This window comes from Somniosus microcephalus, chromosome 11 (genome assembly GCF_052327205.1).
Source record: "Somniosus microcephalus isolate GS21.2 chromosome 11, FLI_Smic_1.0, whole genome shotgun sequence".
NCBI lineage: Eukaryota > Metazoa > Chordata > Chondrichthyes > Squaliformes > Somniosidae > Somniosus > Somniosus microcephalus.
The window spans coordinates 125,244,226-125,263,922 of NC_140997.1; the positions used below are offsets into that span (position 1 = coordinate 125,244,226).

General features: G+C 50.4%; 1 protein-coding gene across 2 annotated transcripts in view; it reads left to right on the forward strand.

The window, feature by feature from the left end:
- Nucleotides 1-19,697, forward strand: part of rnf123 (ring finger protein 123) — a 693,175-nt gene that overhangs the window by 45,567 nt on the left and 627,911 nt on the right. For both annotated transcript variants that reach the window (XM_086001224.1, XM_086001225.1), the window contains exons 14-17: nt 11,203-11,276; nt 15,000-15,117; nt 15,251-15,341; nt 18,288-18,349. In XM_086001224.1, coding sequence (XP_085857350.1) covers nt 11,203-11,276; nt 15,000-15,117; nt 15,251-15,341; nt 18,288-18,349 — 345 coding nt within the window. The remainder of the gene's footprint in view (nt 1-11,202; nt 11,277-14,999; nt 15,118-15,250; nt 15,342-18,287; nt 18,350-19,697) is intronic.

A 19,697-nucleotide genomic window follows, 5' to 3' on the forward strand; every position in this document is an offset into this window, starting at 1 on the left:
GGTTACTGCGGCCCCGAGGGTGCAAGGTCTCTTATGGAGACTGTGTCCTCCCGCCCGTCCGGGTATGCGATGTAAGCATACTGGGGGTTGGCGTGGAGGAGGTCGACCCTCTCGACCAGGGGGTCCGTTTTATGGGTCCTCACGTGTCTTCTCAGTAGGACCGGCCCTGGGGACGTCAGCCATGGCGTTAGCGATGTCCCCGATGTGGACTTCCTTGGGAAGACAAACATTTTCTCATGAGGGGTGGCGTTAGTGGCAGTGCAGAGCAGTGACCGAATAGAGTGGAGCGCATCGGGGAGCACATCCTGCCAGCGGGAGGTTGGAAGGCCCCTAGACTTTAAGGCTAGCAGGACGGCCTTCCAAACTGTCGCATTTTCTCTCTCCACCTGTCCGTTCCCCCGGGGGTTGTAACTGGTGGTCCTGCTTGTGGCAATACCCCTAGTTAGTAGGTACTGACGGAGTTCGTCGCTCATAAACGATGAGCCCCGGTCGCTATGGATATAGCTGGGGAAGCCGAACAGGGTGAAGAGGTTGTTCAGACATTTAATGACCGTGGCACTGGTCATGTCCGGGCAGGGGAAGGCGAACGGGAAACGGGAGTACTCATCAATAATATTGAGGAAGTACACATTGCGGTCGGAGGAGGGGAGAGGCCCTTTAAAATCAACGCTCAGGCGCTCGAAGGGGCGAGTGGCTTTTATCAGGTGGGCCCTGTCTGGTCTATAAAAGTGCGGTTTGCACTCAGCGCAGACTTGGCAGTTCCTGGTCATGGTCCTGACCTCCTCAATAGAGTAAGGCAGGTTGCGGGCCTTGAGGTGGAAGAACCTGGTGACCCCCGGGTGGCAGAGGTCATTGTGGAGGGCCCGTAGTCTATCGATCTGCGCGCTGGCGCAGGTGCCACGTGATAGCGCATCCGGGGGTTCATTTAGCTTCCCGGGCCGGTACAAGATCTCGTAGTTGTAGGTGGAAAGTTCGATTCTCCACCTCAAGATCTTGTCATTTTTGATTTTGCCCCTCTGCTTGTTGTTAAACATAAAAGCAACTGAACGCTGGTCAGTGAGCAGGGTAAATTGTTTTCCGGCCAGGTAGTGCCTCCAATGACGCACAGCCTCCACAATCGCCTGGGCCTCCTTCTCAACAGCGGAGTGTCTGGTCTCCGGGCCTTGGAGGGTTCGTGAAAAGAAGGCCACGGGTCTCCCCGCCTGATTGAGGGTAGCGGCCAGGGCAAAGTTGGACGCGTCGCTTTCCACCTGGAAGGGGATGGATTCGTCCACTGCGTGCATGGTGGCTTTGGCAATGTCCTCCTTGATATGGTGGAAGGCTAAGCGGGCCTCTGCCGTCAAGGGAAAAGAGGTGGACTTGATCAGCGGACGGGCCTTGTCCGCATAGTAGGGGACCCACTGGGCGTAATAGGGGAAAAACCCTAGGCACCTCTTCAGGGCCTTGAGGCAGTGGGGCAGTGGAAGTTCCATAAGGGGACGCATCCGGTCGGGGTCGGGTCGATGACTCCGTGTTCCACAACACAGCCAAGGATGGCGAGGCGGTTTGTGCGGAATATGCACTTCTCCTTGTTATATGTCAGGTTTAGGAGTTGGGTGGTGCGGAGGAATTTTTCGAGGTTTGCGTCATGGTCCTGCAAGTCACGGCTGCAGATGGTCACATTGTCCAGATATGGGAAAGTGGCCTGCAACGCATTTTGATCTACCATCCGGTCCATCTCCCTTTGGAAGACGGAGACCCCGTTGGTGACGCCAAAGGGAACCCTAAGGAAGTGATAGAGGCGGCCGTTTGCCTCAAAGGCAGTGTACTGGCGGTCCTCAGGGCGGATGGGGAGCTGGTGGTATGCTGATTTCAGGTCAATGGTCGAGAAGACGCGGTACTGCGCGATCTGGTTGACCATATCAGCTATACGGGGGAGTGGGTAGGCGTCCAGCAGGGTGTAGCGATTTATTGTCTGGCTGTAGTCGATGACCAGGCGCTGCTTCTCGCCGGTCTTAACGACCACAACCTGGGCTCGCCAGGGGCTGGTGCTGCCCTCAATAATCCCTTCTTTCAGGAGCCGCTCCACTTCGGTTTTAATGAAAACCCTGTCCCCGGCACTGTATCGCCTGCTCTTTGTGGCGATGGGCTTACAGTCGGGGGTGAGGTTAGCAAACAGTGGTGGGGGGGTGACTCTGAGTGTGGAGAGGTTGCACCTGGTGCGCGGCGGGCAATTTGGAAGCTGCTGGCTGCGGACTGTGAGTGGGGGTAGGGGTCCACCGTACGCCATCGTAACACTTTTAAGGTGGCACTGAAAATCTAACCCCAGCAGGACTGCAGCGCAGAGGTCAGGCAGGACCAGAAGTTTAAAATGATCGTACACGGTCCCGTCTACTACGAGTGTCACCACGCAGTAGCCGCCGATGTCCGCCGACTGGGACTCGGAGGCCATAGAAATCCGCTGTTGCGCAGGCAGGACTGGGAGAGAGCAACGCCGCACCGTGTCGGGGTGGATGAAGCTCTCCGTGCTCCCAGAGTCAAAAAGGCAGATTGTATCGTGACCATTTACCTTAATGTCCATTGTGGAACTGGCCAGTTGGTGCGGTCTCGCTTGGTCCAGTGTAACGGATGCCAGCGTAGGGGTCGGTGTGTCGCTGCGGGTATCAGATGAGGCGGTGTTGGGGGCCTGCTGCGCCCCGGCTGCCGTCCAAGATGGCGGCGTCCATGATCCCCATGTGGCTGGAGGCGTCCAAAATGGCTGCTGTACCGGTGATTCGCACATGGCCGGGGAGGTCCAGGATGGCGGCCCGCATGGCCCACACGCGGCGCTGCTGGGGTTCGGGGTGGCTTTGGCCCTGCAGACGCTAGCGTAGTGTCCCTTCTTCCCGCAGCCCGAGCAGATCGCGTTTTTTGCCGGGCAGCGCGCTCTGGGGTGTTTTGCCTGGCCACAGAAGTAGCATTTCTGGCCTTGGGGCACTGCTGTCTGACCTTGGGACACTGCTGCGGTAGTTGGGCCGTTGTTGGAGTGTGGCTGGGGTGGCACGGCGCTATGAGGCGGTCCTACCGTGTCCCAGGCTGTCATTCCCCGCGGCGTCCACGGTGCAGAGGAGTAGGCATCCATGCCCTGGTAGGCTGCATCCAACGATAGTGCGAGTTCAGAGGCCTTGTTGAGGTCGAGCTTACTCTGCTCCAACAGTCGCTGTCGGGTGTAATTGGATCTGTGGCCCGCTACAAAAGCGTCCCGGATAAGTTCCTCTGTGTACACGGCGGCCTTTACATCCTTACAACCACAGGCCCGGCCAAGCACAGACAGTGCCTGAAGGTATTCCACGGTCGATTCCCCAGGTTGTTGTTTACGACTCCCCAGAAGGTGCCTGGCGTACACTTCGTTCACTGGGCGCGTGTACTGGTCCTTGAGCTTGATAGCGTCCGCGTACGAGGTCGCGTCTTGGATGACCGAGTACACTCGGTGGTTCACTTTGGAGGTCAGGACATCCAGTTTGTCCTCGTCCGATTTGATTGCTTCGGAGGCGGTCAGGAATTTTTCGAAACACTTAAGCCAGTGAGTAAACTTGGTGGATGAGTCCGCCTCCCGATGATCTAAGTCCAGGCATGCTGGTGTGAGGATCTTCTCCATTATAAAAATGTTGTTAATAAAATTGATGCGCTATCAATTACTCATAAAAGACTGAGAGTTAGAAGAGTAACTAAAGGCTTTTATTAACAACAGAATGGAGGTCTGCCTCGAGTGGTCGACCGGTCCAGGATACAAAGGGCTGGGGAGCAGTCACCTTTATACTAGGACCTGTGGGAGGAGTCAGCCGAGGCATGTCCAGGCATGTACACAGTGGAATACAAACAGGAATACAAACAGTGGTTTACCACACTCCTCATGGTCGATCATCAAGGCCATTTGCAATGTCCCCCACTGCAAGTCAGCAGCCTTCCACCAGCCATGCTGCAGCCACTGGGGTAGCACTGCGTGACTTCAGTAGGATAGGCAAAGGCACACACAAGACAGTCACTAAGAGAATGCATAAGAGTGATGAGTTGATTTCTTGATGTCATATTGGATAGATAGAAATATAAAGTTGGATTAGAAAGCTTGCTTTGTGGTGGCTTTTATTTCAGCATTGTGGCTTCTATAGATATGTGAAGAGAAAAAGATTGGTAAAGTCAAGCGTAGGTCCCTTGCAGTCAGAATCAGGGGAATTTATAATGGGGAATAAAGACATGGCAGACCAATTAAATACATACTTTGGTTCTGTCTTCACAAAGGAGGACACAAATAAACTCCCAGAGATGTCGGGGAACATAGGGTCTAATGAGAGGGAGGAACTGAATGAAATCAGTATTTGTAGGGAAATGGTGTTAGGGAAATTGACGGGATTGAAGGCCGATAAATCCCCAGGGCCTGATAATCAACATCCTAGGGTACTTAAGGAAGTGGCCCTAGAAATAGTAGATGCATTGCTGGTCATCTTCCAAAATTCTATAGACTCTGGAACAGTTCCCATGGATTGGAGGGTAGCTAATGTAACCCCACTATTTAAAAAAGGTGGTAGAGAAAAAAACAGGGAATTATAGACCAGTAAGCCTGACTTCGGTAGTGGGGAAAATGCTAGAGTCCATTATAAAAGATGTAATAGCAGAGCACTTGGAAAACAGTGACATGATCGGACAAAGTCAACATGGATTTACAAAAGATAAATCATGCTTGATTGATCTGCTGGAATTTTTTGAGGTTGTAACTGGTAGAATAGATAAGGGAGAACCAGTGGATGTGGTGTAGTTGGACTTTCAGAAGGCTTTCGATAAGGTCCCGCATAAGAGACTAGCGTGCAAAGTTAAAGCACATGGGATTGGGGGTAAGGTACTGACTTGGATAGAAAACTGGTTGGCAGACAGGAAGCAAAGAGTTGGAATAAACGGGTCTTTTTCCGAGTGGAAGGCAGTGACTAGTGGGGTACCGCAGGGGTCGGTGCTAGGACCCCAGTTATTCACCATATATATTAATGATCTAGACGAGGGAACTAGATGTAATATCTCCAAGTTTGCAGACGACACAAAGCTGGGTGGGCGTGTGTGCTGTGAGGAGGATGCAGAGAAACTCCAGAACGATTTGGACAGGTTGGGCGATATGGCAGATGCAGTATAATGTGGATAAATGCGAGGTTATCCACTTTGGTGGCAAAAACAGGAAGGCAGATTATTATCTGAACGGCAATAGTTTGGGAAAAGGGGAAGTGCAACGAGACCTGGGTGTCCTTGTGCACCAGTCGTTGAAGGTGCAGCAGGCCGTTAAGAAGGCAAATGGTATGCTGGCCTTCATAGCGAGAGGATTCGAGTACAGGAGCAAGGATGTCTTGCTGCAGTTGTACAGGGCCTTGGTGAGACCACACCTTGAGTATTGTGTGCAGCTTTGGTCGCCTTATCTGAGGAAGGATGTTCTTGCCATGGAGGGAGCGCAGCGAAGATTCACCAGACTGATACCTGAGATGGCAGGAATGACTTATGTGGAGAGATTAGGTCGATTAGGCTTATATTCGCTAGAGTTTAGAAGAATGAGAAGGGATCTCATTGAAACTTATAAAATTCTAACAGGACTAGACAGACTAGATGCAGGAAGGATGTTCCCGATGGCGGGGGAGTCCAGAACCAGGGGTCTGTGGTAAACCACTGTTTGTATTCCACTGTGTACATGCCTGGACATGCCTCGGCTGACTCCTCCCACAAGTCCTAGTATAAAGGTGACTGCTCCCCAGCCCTTTGTATTTCTGGACCGGTCGACCACTCGAGGCAGACCTTCATTCTTTTGTTAATAAAAGCCTTTAGTTACTCTCTTAACTCTCAGTCTTTTATGAGTAATTGATAGCGCATCAATTTTATTAACAAAATTTTTATAATGGAGAAGATCCTCACACCAGCATGCCTGGACTTAGATCATCGGGAGGCGGACTCATCCACCAAGTTTACTCACTGGCTTAAGTGTTTCGAAAAATTCCTGACCGCCTCCGCAGCAATCAAATCGGACGAGGACAAACTGGATGTCCTGACCTCCAAAGTGAACCACCGAGTGTACTCGGTCATCCAAGACGCGACCTCGTACGCGGACGCTATCAAGCTCCTCAAGGACCAGTACACGCGCCCAGTGAACGAAGTGTACGCCAGGCACCTTCTGGGGAGTCGTAAACAACAACCTGGGGAATCGACCGTGGAATACCTTCAGGCACTGTCTGTGCTTGGCCGGGCCTGTGGTTGTAAGGATGTAAAGGCCGCCGTGTACACAGAGGAACTTATCCGGGACGCTTTTGTAGCGGGCCACAGATCCAATTACACCCGACAGCGACTGTTGGAGCAGAGTGACCTCGACCTCAACAAGGCCTCTGAACTCGCACTATCATTGGATGCAGCCTACCGGGGCATGGATGCCTACTCCTCTGCACCGTGGACGCCGCGGGGAATGACAGCCTGGGACACGGTAGGACCGCCTCATAGCGCCGTGCCACCCCAGCAACGGCCCAACTACTGCAGCAGTGTCCCAAGGCCAGACAGCAGTGCCCCAAGGCCAGAAATGCTACTTCTGTGGCCAGGCAAAACACCCCAGAGCGCGCTGCCCGGCGAAAAACGCGATCTGCTCGGGCTGCGGGAAGAAGGAACACTACGCTAACGTCTGCAGGGCCAAAGCCACCCCGAACCCCAGCAGCGCCGCGTGTGGGCCATGCGGGCCGCCATCTTGGGCCTCCCCGGCCATGTGCGAACCACCGGTACAGCAGCCATTTTGGACGCCTCCAGCCACATGGGGATCATGGACGCCGCCATCTTGGACGACAGCCGGAACGCAGCAGGCCCCCAACACCGCCTCATCTGATACCCGCAGCGACACACCGACCCCCACGCTGGCATCCGTTACACTGGACCAAGCGAGACCGCACCAGCTGGCCAGTTCCACAATGGACATTAAGGTAAATGGCCACGATACAATCTGCCTTTTTGACTCTGGGAGCACGGAGAGCTTCATCCACCCCGACACGGTGCGGCGTTGCTCTCTCCCAGTCCTGCCTGCGCACCAGCGGATTTCTATGGCCTCCGAGTCCCAGTCGGCGGACATCGGCGGCTACTGCGTAGTGACACTCGTAGTAGACGGGACCGTGTACGATCATTTTAAACTTCTGGTCCTGCCCGACCTCTGCGCTGCCGTCCTGCTGGGGTTAGATTTTCAGTGCCACCTTAAAAGTGTTACAATGGCGTACGGTGGACCCCTACCCCCACTCACAGTCCGCAGCCAGCAGCTCCCAAATTGCCCGCCGCGCACCAGGTGCAACCTCTCCACACTCAGAGTCAAGCCCCCCCCCCCCCACTGTTTGCTAACCTCACCCCCGACTGTAAGCCCATCGCCACAAAGAGCAGGCAATACAGTGCCGGGGACAGGGTTTTCATTAAAACCGAAGTGGAGCGGCTCCTGAAGGAAGGGATTATTGAGGGCAGCACCAGCCCCTGGCGAGCCCAGGTTGTGGTCGTTAAGACCGGCGAGAAGCAGCGCCTGGTCATCGACTACAGCCAGACAATAAATCGCTACACCCTGCTGGACGCCAACCCACTCCCCCGCATAGCTGATATGGTCAACCAGATCGCGCAGTACCGCGTCTTCTCGACCATTGACCTGAAATCAGCGTACCACCAGCTCCCTATCCGCCCTGAGGACCGCCAGTATACTGCCTTTGAGGCAAACGGCCGCCTCTACCACTTCCTTAGGGTTACCTTTGGCGTCACCAACGGGGTCTCCGTCTTCCAAAGGGAGATGGACCGGATGGTAGATCAAAATGCGTTGCAGGCCACTTTCCCATATCTGGACAATGTGACCATCTGCGGCCGTGACTTGCAGGACCATGACGCAAACCTCGAAAAATTCCTCCGCACCGCCCAACTCCTGAACCTGACATATAACAAGGAGAAGTGCATATTCCGCACAAACCGCCTCGCCATCCTTGGCTGTGTTGTGGAACACGGAGTCATCGGCCCCGACCCCGACCGGATGCGTCCCCTTATGGAACTCCCACTGCCTCAAGGCCCTGAAGAGGTGCCTAGGGTTTTTCTCCTATTATGCCCAGTGGGTCCCCTACTATGTGGACAAGGCCCGTCCGCTGATCAAGTCCACCTCTTTTCCCGTGACGGCAGAGGCCCGCTTAGCCTTCCACCGTATCAAGGAAGACATTGCCAAAGCCACCATGCACGCAGTGAACGAATCCATCCCCTTCCAGGTGGAAAGCGACGCGTCCGACTTTGCCCTGGCCGCTACCCTCAATCAGGCGGGGAGACCCGTGGCCTTCTTTTCACGAACCCTCCAAGGCCCGGAGACCAGACACTCCGCTGTTGAGAAGGAGGCCCAGGCGATTGTGGAGGCTGTGCGTCATTGGAGGCACTACCTGGCCGGAAAACGATTTACCCTGCTCACTGACCAACGTTCAGTTGCTTTCATGTTTAACAACAAGCAGAGGGGCAAAATCAAAAATGACAAGATCTTGAGGTGGAGAATCGAACTTTCCACCTACAATTACGAGATCTTGTACCGGCCCGGGAAGCTCAATGAACCCCCGGATGCGCTATCGCGTGGCACCTGCGCCAGCACGCAGATCGATAGACTGCGGGCCCTCCACAATGACCTCTGCCACCCGGGGGTCACCAGGTTCTTCCACTTCATCAAGGCCCGCAACCTGCCTTACTCTATTGAGGAGGTCAGGACCATGACCAGGAACTGCCAAGTCTGCGCTGAGTGCAAACCGCACTTTTATAGACCAGACAGGGCCCACCTGATAAAAGCCACTCGCCCCTTCGAGCGCCTGAGCGTTGATTTTAAAGGGCCTCTCCCCTCCTCCGACCGCAATGTGTACTTCCTCAATATTATTGATGAGTACTCCCGTTTTCCGTTCGCCATCCCCTGCCCGGACATGACCAGTGCCACGGTCATTAAATGTCTGAACGGCCTCTTCACCCTGTTCGGTTTCCCTAGCTATATCCATAGCGACCGGGGCTCATCGTTTATGAGCGACGAACTCCGTCAGTACCTGCTAACTAGGGGTATTGCCACAAGCAGGACCACCAGTTACAACCCCCGGGGGAACGGACAGGTGGAAAGAGAAAATGCGACAGTTTGGAAGGCCGTCCTGCTAGCCTTAAAGTCTAGGGGCCTTCCAACCTCCCGCTGGCAGGATGTGCTCCCCGATGCGCTCCACTCTATTCGGTCACTGCTCTGCACTGCCACTAACGCCACCCCTCATGAGAAAATGTTTGTCTTCCCAAGGAAGTCCACATCGGGGACATCGCTACCGCCATGGCTGACGTCCCCAGGGCCGGTCCTACTGAGAAGGCACGTGAGGACCCATAAAATGGACCCCCTGGTCGAGAGGGTCGACCTCCTCCACGCCAACCCCCAGTATGCTTACATTGCATACCCGGACGGGCGGGAGGACACAGTCTCCATAAGAGACCTTGCACCCTCGGGGGCCGCAGTAACTCACTACCACCCACCCCCCCCCCCCCCCCCACGATCCGATATCCAGCCCCAGCAGACGGCAGGCCTGGGCCCCGCGACCCGCTCGACATCTACAAGGACGACACGCCTGTGCCACAGCCCACGCAGGACTCGACGCCGGAAGCTCCACTACCCCTGCCGTCGCCACGCCGATCACAGCGGCAGACAAGACCTCCGGAGAGACTCCAATACACTAACTTTTAATACACTTCACCCCGCCGGACTCAATTTTAAACAAGGGGTGAATGTGGTAAACCACTGTTTGTATTCCACTGTGTACATGCCTGGACATGCCTCGGCTGACTCCCCCCACAAGTCATAGTATAAAGGTGAATGCTCCCCAGCCCTTTGTATTTCTGGACCGGTCGACCACTCGAGGCAGACCTTCATTCTTTTGTTAATAAAAGCCTTTAGTTACTCTCTTAACTCTCAGTCTTTTATGAGTAATTGATAGCGCATCATCGGGACAGTGTGTAAATCGGGATGGTGTAAATCAGGACGGGTGTAAATCGGGACTGGAGTAAATCATCAGGGTCACAGTCTAAGGACAAGGGGTAAGACATTTAGGACTGAGATGAGGAGGAATTTCTTCACCCAGAGAGTGGTGAACCTGTGGAATTCTCTACCACAGAAGGCAGTTGAGGCCAACTTATTAAATATATTCAAGAAGGAGTTAGATATATTTCTTAAGGCTGAGGGGGATCAAGGGATAAGCGGAGAAAGCAGCGACAGGGTACTGAATTTGGATGATCAGACATGATCGCATTGAATGGCGGAGCAGGCTCGAGGGGCCGAATGGCCTACTCTTGCTCCTATCTTCTATGTTTCTAAGAGGACGCTGTGATGGTCAGTAACAGAGGGAAGGTAAGGCGTGGGACTAATGTTGAAAGGGAAATTGGGGTTGTGGTCACTGGGACTGCAGGCAGATGGTTCCATTCTGGATATACCGGCCAGTAAAGGGCTGTCTGATGTGCATCCTTCTGTCTGCTTCCTCCTCTTCTGCTTCCCCCTCTTCGGCTTCCTCCTCTTCTGCTGCTCCCTCTTCTGTGTCTTCCTGAAATGGCAGCATAAAATGCTGGCAATACTCAGCTGGTCAGGCAGCAACACGACCTGAGACATGAACTCTGTTTCTCTCTCCACGGATGTTGCCTGATCGGCTGAGTATTTGAAGCATTTTCTGTCTTCTCAGAAGACCTCCTTTACCATCCGAGGCCTTGCAAGCATCCAGCAGCACTCCCTGCACACTTAAAAATCTTTTAACATCTATTGCAGCAAGCCACTACTTCAATAAAATGAAAAAAATGTCCAAAAGTTTAAATGCAAACTTACCTGCAAGATGTGTGTGTCCCTTTTAACAGGTGTTGACAGCGCCTCTGTCAGTCTGTTTGCATGCTGGGTTTCCCTGGCGTGGTTATGACCCAGCGTTGAACACAGCGCTAGGGTCGAAGTTGGCCGTGGCGTCGTTAAGTTGGCATTGTACACCGAGTGACGTCACTACGCCACCATTTTTCTTTGCAGGACGCTACTACTTACCGGCAGCGCTACTGGGACATCGAAAATGGGGGATGCCGTGGCACCTGCCATTTTTGCCGGTTAAGGGTGGCGTTAAGCCTTTCAAATCTTTAGCCCTATGTTTCTACTCCTTTGTGACCTTTAGTGTACTAACAGGTCTTCTTTATGTCTCTTTGCAGATCCACTACTTGCGTCTTACCATAGCTATTCTGAAGCACGAGAAAACCAGGAAATATCTGCTCAGCAGTGTCTTATATCCTTTTAAACCCACTTGTACTTGTCTCCGTTTTATTCTTCTGTTCAACTGTTTGAGTAGCAAAACTACCAGAAAAAGAACCTCTCTGTTTCAGCTATCCCACGCACTATTTTCTCAGTGAGTGGGCAGACAGGTAACCTACTTCCCAGGGTTTTGTTAATGCCATAGTGTTAACTAGCTGCTGGAAGGTATAGAACAGCAGCCCATTGTGGCATTGTCTCTAAATTTCCATCCTTTTGGGAAGTGCTTGGCTCCTCCCCAATGAAGTCGCCACAATGGGTGTTAGACCAGGGTCAATCAAAGCTTGAGTGGGTTCAGCGGGTCACTACTGAGGGTGGCTCACTTGGCACCTTCCCATTACCACATGACTGTAGTTGGGAACTTGGGTGTGCCAAGCATGGCAGGCACAAGGTTATACGCTACCACTCCATAAAATCCTCAACATTAATACAAATGATCCACTGCAAACTGCTGATCACTGGAGCTTTCCATCAGGAGCCATGCTCAAAGGATATTGGAGAAGGTGCTTATGTGTTTCTTCTGTCAGCTAGTGAACTCTGAGTGATAGATGGTTATGTAACGAAATGTTATTATTAGTGACATTCACTATCAGTTTTGGCTATTTCTTTAGGATTTTATTCCAAAAGTATGAAGCACAGTATGATGGTATCCTTAAAAATTTCAGGTGTAACATGCTCTATTTGTGTACACACTGACACAAACACTGAATTTTGTCCAAGGTGTAGCTTGCTAATGGTTTCTTTAATTTTGTCAAAGTACATAAGGGGTGAAAACCAGCTTCAGTGACTAGAAAGAAAATATTTTGGCTTATTTTGTTAGAATAGTTGCAATTGGTCACTTGCCTCACCCAGGTATCCATGTGGCATTGAGGTCAAGCCATTTCATTCAAATAAAAACTCCTTATGGGATTGGTTAGTATATATATTTGATTGACAGATCTTTTTGAGTTTAACAACTACTTTGTTTGGCTCCAATTGTTTTTGGAAATGATTTCTTTGCCTGTGTTGTCATTCTTTAGAACCTGTTTCTGTACTGTAATGTTTGATAACACTGTACCTGCAGCAGATGGAATCCTTTAGACTGGAAAATTACACGTCATTCTGCTATTTAAGAATGGTGAGAGAGGGAAACCAGGGAATTATAGACCAGTTAGTCTAACATCTGTTGTCGAGAAATTACTAGAGTCTATAATTAAGGATAGAGTGACTGAACACCTTGAAAATTTTCGGCTGATCAGAGAGCCAGCATACGTTTGTAAAGGGTAGGTCATGCCTTACGAACCTGATTGAATTTTTTTAAGCAGTGACTGAAGTAGTGGATAGGGGAATGTCTATGGATGTTATTTATATGGACTTCCAGAAGGCATTTAATAAAGTCCCTTAAAAGAGACTGTTGGCTAAAGTTGAAGCTCATGGATTTGAGTGCAAATTATTGACCTGGTTAGGAAATTGGCTGAGCGGCAGGAGGCAGAGTAGAGATCATGGGCAGGTAATCTAATTGGCAGGATGTGACTAGTGGTGTCCCACAAGGATCTGTGTTAGGGCCTCAACTATTCACCGTATTTATTAACGACTTAGATGATGGCATAGAAAGTCACATATCCAGGTTTGCCGATGACACAAAGATAGGCGGCATTGTAGGCAGTGTAGATGGAAACATAAAATTACAAAGAGATATTTATAGATTAAGCGAATGGGCAAAACTGTGGCAAATGGATTTCAATGTTGGCAAATGTGTGGTCATCCACTTTGGACCTAAAAAGGATAGAACATGGAACTTTCTAAATGGTGAAAAGCTAGAAACAGTGGAGGTCCAAAGAGACCATGTACATAGATCATTAAAATGTCATGGACAGGTACTGACAATAATCAAAAAGGCTACTGGAATGCTGGCCTTTATATCTAGAGGACTAGAATACAAGGGGGTAGAAGTTATGCTACAGCTATACAAATCCCTAGTTAGCTGACACTTGGAGTACTGTGAGCAATTCTGGGCACCACACCTTCGGAAGGATATATTGGTCTTGGAGGGAGTGCAGCGTAGGTTTACCAGAATAATACCCGGACTTCAGGGGTTAAATTACGAGGAGAGTTTACACAAATTAGAGTTGTATTCCTTGGAATTTAGAAGGACAGGAGTGATTTGATCAGAGTTTTCAAGATATTAAGGGGAACTGATAGAGTAGATAGAGAGAAACTATTTCCGATGGTTGGGGAGTCTAGGACTGGGGGGCATAGTCTAAAAATTAGAGCCAGGCCTTTCAGGAGTGAAGTTAGGAAACACTTCTACATGCACAGGGTAGGAGAAGTTTGCAACTCTCTTCTACAAACAGCAATTGATGCTAGATCAATTGTTAATTTTAAATCTGAGATTGAGAGATTTTTGTTAACCAAAGGTATTGGCCCAGAAATTTGGGTCTCCACGGGTGAGTACGCACGGGGTACTCACCCGTAGGCCCAATGGAAGTGCCGGTTTCCTGCATCCGCGGGAAATCGGCACTTCCGTTCCCCTGAAAGCAGGGGTTCAGAGGTCGTGCGCGGGGGAGGCTGCGCGTGCGCATCGAACTTCGTTTTTTTTTACAGGTTTTCCCGGGAAGGTAAGTCTGCAGAAGTTAGAAATTTAAAAAGCAGGCGTAAGGCCTGCTTTTTACAAGGTAAGTGGTGAATTAATTAAAATTAAAACATTTTTTCCACAGGTTTATTATTTTTAAATACTTTAAAGCAAGGTAAGTTTATTTTTAGCCCCGTTAGAAAATAAAATTATTTTTTTCAAAAATTTAAATTATTGTTTAAAATAATTATTTCGTGTAATTTATAGTTTATTTAAAAAATGTGATGGTTTTTAAAAAATATATTTGAAGATTCAGTGTTGTTTTGGGGCCGTAGTATTTATGTCTTGACAGCACTTCCTGTCAGATTTATGAATGGAGCATTCCCTGCTCCGATTGGCTCCCCATGGCCCACGTGATCCCAGGGGACGCATCGAACTAACTGCGCCCCTGGGATACGCAAGCACTGCGCGCCGGCAGCTGGACCAGGCCCTGGATCGGAATTCCATGGGGGCCCACAGCTTAACGGCCGGCGCGCAAGGTAAGTGCAGATCGGGGGCTTGCACCCGCGGGAAGCCCCCGACCCGAATTTCTGGGCCATTAAGGGAAATGGGGTTAGGTCACAGATCAGCCATGATTTTATTGAATGGCAGAACAGACTCAATGGACTAAATGGCTTACTCTTGTTCCTATGAAAATGCTTGTCCAATAAATTCCAACTGAGCAGTGCTTGGCTGCGCAGCGCTCTGGAGCTCCCGCGCAGCCTGCTCACCGGTTTTAAATGCAAAAACCGCACATGCTCGGATTTTTGAATGGGCCCCACAGCCCCCCAAAAAAATCAGAGGGAACATTGTAACTCGGGTTGTGTTGTCCTCTTTTAAAAGAGCCTCTTTCTCAATGATTGAAAATGCCAGAGTAACCAATCTCGTATGCCAAAGGCCACTGAGAGATCAGGGCCGCCAGCCAGCCTGAAACTTTCTCACCCTCTCTCTGGCTGAGGTGTGGTAGGGACAGGTGAAGTGGGTTAGCACAGCGGGGAGGGGATGGGGTGGGGGGTTGTTGTAAGTGGGTGAAGGGAAGAACTTGATGTGACGTTACCCTCTTGTGTACCCCAAGAGCTGGCATCCGAATGACCCTTAACTCAAGGTCACATTTGATGTGTTGCGATCAGTGGTGTTTTTTTTCATTAAGACCCCCCTTAGAGTGGAGGAAGCAGGGTTAGAGGAGCTCATTCCCACCACTTGGTGGCCAACCAGGTTTGACAAAGAGGTAAGATCCTTTGTTCTGCGTTTTGCTCTTTGCCAGTGAACAAACTCCCATGTGGATAGGTTCAATTGGGGGAAAAAAGATTCAAAATGATTTGCCTCATTTTAAGAGAAGATGTCCTCCTTACTTTCTTTAGGGCAAGGAGGTGAAGGAAGAAAGTGCTGAGGAGAGGTTGAGACGTCGGGCATATGAGCGTGGCTGTCAGCGATTAAAGAAACGTATTGAGGGTAAGCACTTAACATGGAGCGATGTGAAGAATGTTAATGACAGGAGCCATTTCCATGGCAGTGCACTTGGAGCATGCCCTGTCACTAGCGATGCAATCAATACCAGGATCTTTTCCCCCTTTCCCAGAGAGCTTATTTTTTTCCTTGCATTTTCTTTTCATTTCTTCCCTCCGCTTCTAAAGGTGCTGACCACAGCTCCAGAAGTGCCAGTACCTCACCCTAGGGGGTATTCCTTGACGTAAGAAAACTACTAGGCACTTCGTCTAAGTATTAAACAAGGCTTTAATCAACTGTTTTTCAACATGGAGATCTAGTTGTGTTCTTCACTAGTTCCTGTTAAAGAATGTCCTGAGCAAGCTGGGCCCATGCCCGAGTATTTATACTCTCCCTGGACAGCGCCACCAGCAGGCCGCCCAGTATCATTTCATAAGTCATTTCCACATGAATGATAAGATTCATGTCATTCCTCATGTGGGAACCTTAACAGTGTGGTATTGAACTATGTTGGGGAGCCATGAAGATGGATGAGCTTGATGCCCTCCCTCATCTGTACTTATCTTTGTATACAACTGTTGCTCAATTACTTCTTCTCTCCTTTAGCTGGCAATGTAGTAAAAATACATTGTCTCGTAACTGTACTAGTGCAGACAGAGTGCATTGTGCTTGGTCATTGCTGATTCTGGTAGCATTCCCGCCTCCGAGTCATAAGGTGCAGGGCTCAAACCCTGCTCCAGCCATTCTCGCCAAGTGGAAACCGGAGATCCGGCTCTGAATTCTAGGTTGACATCCAGCTGTGGGTGTGGGTGTGGGTGTGGGTGCCCCCTCCACCACCCCCACCCCCACTCATTGTATGAGTTCTAGGAGCCCATAAAACCCTTTTGTCGTACAGGACTAACCACCCGTAAAGATACAAAAGCAACAAAAGTGTTGGCATTCACCAACAAAAATATATTTATTACCCAAAACGAATTGTCCTTGAGAAAGTGGTGGTGAGCCGCCGCCTTGAACTGCTGCAGTCCATGATGGGAAGGTACTCCCACAGTGCTGTTAGGGAGGGAGTTCCAGGATTTTGACCCAATGACGAAGGAACGACGATATATTTCCAAGTCAGGATGGTGTGAGACTTGGAATGGAACTTGGAGGTGGTGGTGTTCCCATGCGCCTGCTGCCCTTGTCCTTCTAGGTGGTTGAGGTTGCGGGTTTGGGAGGTGCTGTTGAAGAAGCCTTGGCGAGTTGCTGCAGTGCGTCTTGTAGATGGTACACACTGCAGCCATAGTACGCCGGTGGTGGAGAGAGTGAATGTTTAAGGTGGTGGATGGGGTGCCAATCAAGCGGGCTGCTTTGTCCTGGATGCTGTCAAGCTTCTTGAGTGTTGTTGGAGCCGCACTCATCCAGGCAAGTGGAGAGTATTTCATCACACTCCTGACTTGTGCCTTGTAGATGGTGGAAAGGCTTTGGGGAGTCAGATGGTGAGACACTCGCTGCAGAATACCCAGCCTCTCCCAGCCTCTGACCTGCTCTTGTAGCTACAGTATTTATGTGGCTGGTCCAGTTAAGTTTCTGGTCAGTGGTGACCTCCAGGATGTTTATGGTGGTGGACTCGATGATGGTAATGCCATTGAGTGACAAGGGGAACTGGCTAGACTCTCTTGTTGGACATGGTCACTGCTTGGCACTTGTATGGCGCGAATGTTACTTGCCACTTATCAGCCCAAGCCTGAATATTGTCCACCTCTTGCTTTGTGTGGGCACGGCTGCTTCATTATCTGAGAAGTTGCGAATGGAACTGAACACTGTGCAATCATCAACGAACATCCCCACTTCTAACCTTATGATGGAGGGAAGGTCATTGATGAAGCAGCTGAAGAAGCTTGGGCCTAGGTCACTGCCCTGAGGAACTCCTGCAGCGATGGCCTGGGGCTAAGATGATTGGCCTCCAACAACCACCTTCCTTTGAGCTAGGTATGACTCCAGCCAGTGGAGAGCTTTCCCTGTGATTCCCATTGACTTCAATTTTGCTAGGGCTAAAATTACCATTCTTCATAGAGGATAGAGGACTTGCACTCTAGGTCTTCATGCTACATGGTTAGCATTGCCATCTGTTGTCCTTAAACAATGATTTTATTGCTACATTTTCTCCTTTTCCCCTCTCACTGATTCTCGCTGAGGTCGGGTTCCATGGGCACTGATTCTTGCTGAGGTAGGGTTCCATGGGCACTGATTCTTGCTGAGGTAGGGTTCCACGGGCACTGATTCTCGCTGATGTAGGGTTCCACGGGCACTGATTCTCGCTGAGGTTGGGTTCCACGGGCACTGATTCTCGCTGAGGTTGGTTTCCATGGGCACGGATTCTTGCTGAGGTTGGGTTCCATGGGCACGGATTCTTGCTGAGGTTGGTTTCCATGGGCACGGATTCTTGCTGAGGTTGGGTTCCAAGGGCACGGATTCTTGCTGAGGTTGGGTTCCATGGGCACTGACTCTTGCTGAGGTTGGGTTCCACAGGCACTGATTCTTGCTGACGTAGGGTTCCACGGGCACGAATTCTTGCTGAGGTAGGATTCCATGGATCTGTACCGCAGCAAGAGTCGGTTCCTGTGGAACCCTACCTCAGCAACAGTTAAGTTCACAATGACACTTGGGCCAGCACCATAGTAGTCTATTATAGTCCACTGCATACTATGTTTCTATGCCTCACCTGTTGCCCTGGCTGAAATGTTAACTCTGAATTGATCGTGGGAGCTTCGCGTCCGTATTACTCGATGTTAGACTGAGCGGCAGAATTGATGTCTTGTTATTGTTGGAAGTTTAATGTGTGTAATTGTTAATGATGAGAAATGTTGTGACTGTATGATTGAGCAGCTGGTATGAAGTGTGCTCTGACACACCCTGATGGGTCCAGGTAGCACAGAGTATCCACTGATGACCTGTAATGATTTTATTTTGCAGTTGTGGAAGAGCTGCAGGTTCAGATCCTGAAATTGTTTCTCAACAACAGAGATAAGGGATCGGTGAGTAATGGCTGCTCTCGGGCAAAATGCAATCTGCAGGAATATCCTTAATACACACTCCTTGGATGAAAATAAACCGTATAACAGCAGGGGTTAGTTATTGGTAGCTGACTGTGGCATGCAGGGTGTAGTGTGTGCAGAGGACAGTTTGCTGGGAGTGATTACAGTAGTAATTCAATCCATGGCTCTGCTGACAATTTAGGTTTGCTCTTGCAGTTTCCGATGACCTCCCCATTAATTAATTTAATGCTTTGTCTAAAACCTATGCTCCCGTATGCAGTCATGCAGCCCACTATCTGAAGACCAATCTGCAACTCAGCGCTTGCTGTCTGTATTTCTTTGTGTAACTCCATGCCCACTGTCTATATTCCTTTGTAACTCAGTGCCCACTGTCTCTCTTCCTGTGTAACTCAATGCCAACCGTCTATATTCATGTGTAACTCAGTGCCCACGATCTCTCTTCCTGTGTAACTCGGTGCCCACGGTCTATATTCCTGTAACTCGGTGCCCACCGTCTATATTCCTGTGTAACTCAGTACCCACGGCCTATATTCCTGTAACTCTGTGCCCACCGTCAATATTCCTGTGTAACTCAGTGCCCACTGTCTATATTCCTGTGTAACTCAGTGCCCACTGTCTATATTCCTGTGTAACTCAGTGCCCACTGTCTATATTCCTGTGTAACTCAGTGCCCAGTCGCTCTTCCTGCGTAACTCAGTGCCCACTGTCCCTCTTTCTGTGTAACTCAGTGCCCACTGTCGCTCTTGCTGTGTAACTCAGTGCCGACTGTCGCTCTTCCTGTGTAACTCAGTGCCCACTGTCTCTCTTCCTGTGTAACGCAGTGCCCACTGTCTATATTCCTGTGTAGCTCAGTGCCCACTGTCTATATTCCTGTGTAACACAGTGCCCACTCTCTCCCTTCCTGTGTAACTCCGTGCCCACTGTCCATATTCCTGTGTAACTCGGTGCCCACTGTCGCTCTTCCTGTGTAACTCAGTGCCCACTGTCGCTCTTCCTGTGTAACTCAGTGCCCACTGTCGCTCTTCCCGTGAAACTCAGTGCCCACTGTCTATATTCCTGTGTAACTCCGTGCCCACTGTCGCTCTTCCTGTGTAACTCAGTGCCCACTGTCGCTCTTCCTGTGTAACTCAGTGCCCACTGTCTATATTCCTGTGTAACTCAGTGCCCATCGTCGATATTCCTGTGTAACTCAGTGCCCACTGTCGCTCTTCCTGTGTAACTCAGTGCCCACGGTCTCTCTTCCTGTGTAACTCAGTGCCCACTGTCTATATTCCTGTCCAACTCAGTGCCCACTGGCTGTATTCCTGTGTAACTCAGTGCCCACCGT